This window comes from Nomascus leucogenys, unplaced genomic scaffold (genome assembly GCF_006542625.1).
Source record: "Nomascus leucogenys isolate Asia unplaced genomic scaffold, Asia_NLE_v1 Super-Scaffold_258, whole genome shotgun sequence".
NCBI classification, from domain to species: Eukaryota; Metazoa; Chordata; class Mammalia; order Primates; family Hylobatidae; genus Nomascus; species Nomascus leucogenys.
Genome location: NW_022095769.1, coordinates 1485208 through 1491932, shown reverse-complemented (window position 1 = coordinate 1491932; position 6725 = coordinate 1485208). Strand labels below are relative to the sequence as shown.

Below are 6725 nucleotides of genomic sequence, written 5' to 3'. Positions count from 1 at the left end.
GGCAGGGGGGTTACACACATGTGCAAGCATGTCTGCATGTGAGCTCCAGATCAAAGACCAGCCCTGAGGTGACCCGGCGGGGCGGCGGTGCAGAGGGAGCTGTCTGATTCTGAGCACCAAGCCGCCAAGCAGTGGAGTCAGGGAAGCTGCTTCTGGGAGCCTCCCCCAAAGACCTGCCCAGATTGGGGACAGCCATGGTTTCAGGAACACCTGCCACCAGGGGCCAGGCCCAGCCCAGCACCTTAGCAGTGGTTTCCTGGGGGCCCCGTCTCCCTCAGAGCTCAGAAGTGCCTCCCCACTGGACACCTTCCCCAACTCTCAGACCCTCCCCACAAGAGCTGCCACCAGCCTCCAGTTCAAAGAGCTCAGTGGTTATTTTCGTCTTTTTTATTAACATTATATATAAAGATGAGTCCAGTAAGAAAGCAGAAATGAGAAGGCTGGAAGGAGGTGGGAGATGGCTTTGCTTCTTCCCCCTCCGGGTGGGACTCTTGGAGACCTACCACGTCTCTTTTGGCCCCTGCACCTCCCACAAAACCCAAATCCAGCCGGAGCCCACAACTCTCAGCTTGAAACACACAGGGAGATCCGTCCAGGAGGAACATGGCCACATAAATAGGAAACCGCAGCAGGGAGGAGGCTGCTTCTCTCTGTTGCTCTTAAAAAAAAAAAAAAAAAAACTTACTATATATTTATATATATAGCTACAGTCTTCTACCTCTCCTTTTTTTTTTTTTTTCGATGTTTTACTGCATCATAGGTGGAGGAAAGTTAGCTTTGGTGGGATGTCTGGGTCAGGGAGGGGCAGTGCCACCAGCCCTCCAGGCAGTTACCCCTTACTCCAAAAGGCACAAGTTCTAACTCTTCCCTCCTTTCCCATGCACCTCACCCGACATTCTCCAGGTCGGAGCAATCTGTTTCCAAGGCCACCGGAAAGGAGGTGTTTGGGGGTTTGTCTTGCCTGGTATGTCTCTTTGGAGATTTGGGGTTTGGCACCAAAACTGCCAACTTACCGGAGGAGTAGAGAAGGTGAGGTGGGGGCAGGGACAGAACAGAGGCACCCTTGCAAGGGGAGACTTGGCCCTATCTGTGAACAATGCCCTTTGTTTTCCTATTTTTCAACAGCTTTTAAAACCAAAGTTGTGCAAAGTCCTGGACATGGAAGAAATAAGTCCATAGGAAAAACGTCTGAGACCCATCCCTCCTCTCGGAACGGAGGAGAGGGGAGAGAGATGGCTCCTTTAGTTGTTTCCTCTAAAGCCACAAACATTAAAAGATTCCCTCACTTAGGGGGTTTTCTTTGGTTTCACCCTCAAATCTTAAATGAGGGCTAGAAGTGCAGGGCGGTGACCCGTTCAGGTCCCCACCCAGAGTCCTCGTCATGATGTCCGCTGTCTTATCGGCCGAGGGGCCGCTCGAGCAGGGGGAGACCACCAGTGGCTCAGGAGGAACTAGGCCTGGCAAGTTTTAAGATCCACGGTGCCAGGTGCCCCAGCACAGGCAGGACCCGCAAACCCTCCACGCTCTCCCCCATCCCAAGGTCTCCAGTCTGGGAACAGGCACTGAGTTTAAGAAGCTGGAAGATGATGAGCCATTTAAAGCCAATCCAGGCTGCTGGAGCAGGTAGGAGAACGGCTGTCCCCACTGGGGTGGAATGTCCCCACATCTGGAGGGGCACCCCAGTGTCTAGGCAGAGGGAGGGAGGTTCAAGGGGCATCCTTGGTCCATGCAAATGTCATCTGGAAGCGCTTGGGTCCCTGGAGGAAGGGGCAAGGGAGGGGGAAAGGGAGTTCCTTTTCCCTGTGCTCCTCGATGATTCCTGAGTGGCTAGGACGGAGGCGCCTTCTGCCTGGTCCTGGGGTCCTTTGTCAAGGGTACAGGCCAGGTGGCTGCTCAGTACACAGCCCCAGGGTTGGGCGGGGGCCCGGGAGAGGCATGGTGCAGGGTGGCTGGCTGAGGCGGCTGCTGCTGTAAGTGGGGTCCACTCAGGTTCTGTGCGTGGTACCAGGAGTTGGTGGGGTCGTCCAGGTAGCTGGGGGAGGCACTGTATGGGAGCGGCGGGGGCAGCTGACTGCGGGCAGGGGCCGGAGTGGAGTGGGAGGAGGTGTCCCAGAGGGCGGGTGACGGTGGTGAGTTGCAGGCCATGGAATCACTGTTATTGGGACTGTGCTCCAGCGGCACCTCCCCGTTCTTGTAGAGTTTCTTGAACTTGGAACGGCGGTTCTGGAACCAGATTTTCACCTGGGCCAGAGAAGAAAGGGGTAGCTAGTTAGCCTCTCAGAATGCTAAAACAAAAAACCCTGGGAAGAACCCAGCCAAGAAAAAGCAAGGCCAGAACCCAATTTCACATAAGAATCAGGCAAAAAACAGGCCTCCTGACTCCGGGGACACCAGTTTCTTGGATCTGGGGTAGAATTGTGGCTAGGAACATTCAGCTGCCTGGGTCCAAATTCTGCTTTGTCACTTACTAAGCATGACCTTGGGCAAGTTATTTAACCTCTCTGGTTCTTGCCTTCCTCTTGCCTGCAAAATGAGGATGAGAACAGCACTATTATCTGCCTTATAGGGTCATTCTGAGGCTCAAATAAGGTACGACATATAAAAAACTTAAAGCAGCCTGGTATGTAGTACGCACTCAATAAAAGGCCGTTGAGGTGGGAGATGGACGGTTGGTAGCATTTCATTCACATTAGACACCCATAAGCAGAGGTGCACACAGAGACAAATACACCCACGTACACATCTCCATACCCAGCCACGTTCCCACTCACAGCCTCACACACAGACACCAGACAATAAAAATACACGCAGACACAGATACACCCAGATAAGCACCCCACAACATGAGCACCCACATTCACACACTCAGGTGTGGAGAAGTTCTCCTGGGCTCGGGCTGGATAATGGGGGTGACTTGGGGACTCAGGAGCAGGTGAGCCATGATTCCCTAAATTTCCCCGGGGTATCTCCCCCTCCCCCTGCCACTCCCCACCCCATGACTGGTACAAACAATGAATCAGCTCCTCACCAGGTGACCCAGATTCCCGGCGGATGGGGCCCCACGCAACCACAGCCACAGCCGCAACCTAGGCCCGCCTGTCAACACCTGGAGGGAGCCAGGCATCCACTGCCCCTCCCCTGAGCAGTGACAGGCTGCTGGGGGCTTTAGGGACTGGATGAGGGTGGAGGTGGGGCACTCACTTTTGAGTCCCCATCTCCTTCAGGTAGGGAATTTGGCCTCTCTGAGTGTTCAGGTGCTGAGCAGGAATGTGGTATTTTGATGCAAGCACACATTTCTGAACATGCATTCAGAACGCACATGCATTTAGGGCGCACAGTCACACACACGTGCCCCCATCGTTATGCACAATGACCCTGGCAGGATCACACTCCTTATATGAGCATCCTCCGGTGCATGCAGACCCACACAGCACGTGTGCAAACACACTCGCCTATACATGCACACCGACAGTCTGCACACATGCCTAGCCTGGAGGGAAAACACGATGTGGACTCCTACTAAGTGACCAGCACTGCTGGGGGACTTGGGAGCTGGGGATTCTGGAGTAGGGGAAGGAGGGCACCTCTCCCTGGGACAGACATACACAGTTGCGCGGGTTCACAAATATGCTCACTTGTACACGTGCTAACGCAGAACCTTCCGACCGAAGTTGAACCTCGCACGCCCCCATCCCAAAGGCAACAGTTCCAGGAGCCCGCAGGGCCCTTCAATGGCCAGCCAGGCTCGGCAGCGTCGGGGGAACTACGGGGTCCCGCGCGCCCCCACGGCCCTGGACAGCCAAACACCAACCTGTGTCTGCGTGAGGCCCAGCTGCGCGGCCAGCTCGGCGCGCTCGGGCAGCGCCAGGTACTGGGCCTTCTGGAAGCGGCGCTGCAGGGCGGCCAGCTGGTAGCTGGAGTAGATGGTACGCGGCTTTCGGACCTTCTTGGGCTTCCCATTCACCATGCGCACCTCTGCTTCCGGCTCCTCCTTCACCGACACTGCGGGGAACGCACCGGGCGGAAGAGGGGGCGGCTCAGCCTCGGCCTGCGACTCCTGCGACCCTCCAGGGCCCCGCCGGACGCTCCTCCCTTCCGCCCACCGACTAGCCGCGGGATTCCCGGCCGCGCGCTCAGCCGCCCGCGGCCCAGGAGGGAGCCGCGGCCCCAGAGCCGGAACCGGCCGCGGCCCACAACGCGGCACTCCCAGTTCCGCGCCCGGCCGCCGGAGCACTGTCCCCGGCGCCAGCCGCCGCCTGCGCGAGGACCGCCTCGGCTTCGCTCACGACGCCTTCCCGGCTCGCCTCCCAGCCTCGGGGCTCCTCGCCGCCCGGCTGCTGGCCGCCCCCTTCCCAGTCCCATCTCGCCGTCGGTTGTTTCTCTCGCTCCTTCCCGTCCAGCCCCCGCCCTTTAAAAAAGTTTCATTTTAGAATCGATTTAGATTTTCAGAAAAGTTGCAAGGATAGCGCAGACTTTCTTTCTTTCCCTGTCCCCCTTCTTCCCCCCTTCCTTCTCTCCTTCCTTTCCTGTTTCTTCTGCCCTTTCTCTCACTGTCTTTCCATACTTCCCTCTTGCTGCCTTCACTTTTCCCTTTTTCAGCTTCTCTGCCTCTCAGTGGCTGCTTCCCTCCGCCTTCCTGCAACTTCCGTGGGTCCTTCTCATTGCCCCCTCACGACTCCTAGTCTCCTCATCCCTTATCCAAAGGAGGGCCCCTAGAGTTTCCAGCCCCTGCCGCCTACCCCCAAGCCCTCTGCGACTTGATCGAGGATCGCCTGCTGAAATGCCCACGAAATCACCTCGATTCGGAGGTTTCCTGACAACCCACAGCCTTCCCCTTCCTCCATCAGCTCACCCCGATCCTCATCCCGGACCGCGGCGCACCGCGCACATCGCGCCCCAAATGCTTGCACACCCGGGACTGGAAGGTTGCCTGGTCCCTCTGAGGGTCATCTAGGCCAACTTCTCTAACTCCAGGCAGTACTTTTCTTAGAAGTTTTCCTAGATTTTGGCTTCCAGTCCATGCCTTTTCCTCCCTCGGGAACCTTCCAGTGTCTCCCACTGTCCTCGCGACCCCGTGGCCCTCACCTGAGTCCTGGGCTGGCAGCGGCTGCTCCCTGTACGCCCCGTATTGGCGGTAGGAGGCTCCGTAGGTATATTCCGACTTGGGCGAGTAAGCGCCCGTGCCTGCAAGCCCATTGAGATTGAATTGGTGGTGGTAGGTGTAGGGGTTCACCGTCTGGCCATAGGGCTGGCCCGAGTAGTAATCGTGCTGGGGAGTGCTGTAGTAGCCCAGGTCAGTGACAGAAGACTCGGGCAGGGTAGGCGAGTCCTTGGAGCCCGCATGGCAGCTAAGGGAGCTGGAGATGTCGGTGAGGATGCTGCTGAGCTTGCGATCGAAGGAGCCACTCATCCTGGCGGGCGCTGCACCTCCCCAGGGCTGGCCTCCGCGGAGGACAGGAACGGACCGGAGTGCAAAAGAGGCGGAAGAGACGAGGCAGGGGTGTGTGTCCAGAAGGCGAGGGGAGGACCCGGCCGCGTCTGGGGGAGGGGGAGGCCGAGAGGCGCTTACACCATTGCCTGCCGTCAGGCGGTCGCTGCGCGCCTCTCCTCGCGTCCCAAGCCACAGTCAAATGCTGCCAGCTCCGCCCGGCCAGCCGGTTATAGACTCAATAGTGGAGTCGCAGAGGGAGGCTCCTACGCGCTGATTGGCTGCAAGTCTTGCCTTCCAGGCAAAACACGCTCTTGCTCTCTGGCTCCTGTGCTCTCCTCTCTCTCTCTCTCTCCCTTTTCCTTCTCTCCTCCCTCCTCTCTCTTCTCTTTCTCCCAGTCTTTGTTGTTACTCAAAACACACACACACACACACACACACCCTCCTTACTACTCTTGTAGCTCCAGCCCAGATAAGTTCTCTGAAGGAGGGGCGTGGAGGTGGAGGGGAAGGGTTGCTCTATAGAGCCCCCAGGATCTGTCAGTCTGTTTCTCTGGCTGGGGGATGAGAGATGGGCTTAGGTGAGGTAGGGAAGGAGGGGAGTTTGCCCATTGGGTGTTTGTGGAAAGAGATGGTCTAAAGTGGGGTATGGTTGTGTGTGTGTGTGCACACGTGTGCACGCACTGTGCAAATGACAGTCACACAAATGTACCCAAAGTGGTGAGGACTCACAGCCCCTGAAAATGGTTTCTCTTAAAATCAGAAGAAAAGGAAAACCCCTTTTAGGTGAAAGAGAATGTTTGAATATATGATATTAATATATTATCTCAATAGCAATGCAGTCATTGCTATTATATTCTTGTATTACATAATTACAAAAATGTAATTTAAAAAATTTTCTTTTTATGAAGGAAGGTGCCCACCAGGCAAAAGTGTCTTGAGCCTATGAAAGACATAATTTAACCCTAGGAGGATCCTATTGGAGAAGGGGAAGCAGGCCTGTGTGGATTTAGAGGTTGTTGGGGATGTACAGCCTGTCCGGTGATACCAGAACTATCTCCAAAGCTATGTGTGTGCAGTTTCACAGATGGCCCGGTCTTGCTGAAGGTAGCAAGGGACTTGGGGTCCCCACGAGGTTGGGTGGACACCCAGACTGGCTCTGTGGACCAGGCTGGCTCTGGTTGGATGGACACAGGCTGGCTCTGGGACCGCGTGCTTCAATAAGTCTGAGGGCAGATTCTGTGTATCATGGGACAGCATTGGGGACTGGGGACACTTTTGGGATCGGGTGCATGGG

At 56.4% G+C, this 6725-nt stretch overlaps 1 protein-coding gene across 1 annotated transcript; it reads right to left on the bottom strand.

Moving 5' to 3' along the window:
* Positions 1-372: 372 nt before the first annotated feature.
* On the bottom strand, positions 373-5635 carry DLX3 (distal-less homeobox 3). The gene is made up of 3 exons (XM_030808002.1): positions 5086-5635; positions 3812-4002; positions 373-2241 (listed from the first exon to the last, which is right to left on the bottom strand). Exons 1-3 carry the CDS (start codon positions 5408-5410, stop codon positions 1894-1896), a joined length of 864 nt encoding a protein of 287 aa, XP_030663862.1. The 5' UTR covers positions 5411-5635; the 3' UTR covers positions 373-1893.
* Between the last annotated feature and the right edge of the window lie 1090 nt (positions 5636-6725).

Bases quoted from the DNA above. Each gene is read 5' to 3' on its own strand.
- DLX3 (XM_030808002.1), bottom strand. From the start codon at position 5,410: ATGAGTGGCTCCTTCGATCGCAAGCTCAGCAGCATCCTCACCGACATC. The intron at 4,003-5,085 runs GTGAGGGCCACG...CGTTCCCCGCAG, and splicing joins GCTGCCAGCCCAGGACTCAG to TGTCGGTGAAGGAGGAGCCG. The intron at 2,242-3,811 runs GTTGGTGTTTGG...TCTCTGGCCCAG, and splicing joins TGGGCCTCACGCAGACACAG to GTGAAAATCTGGTTCCAGAA.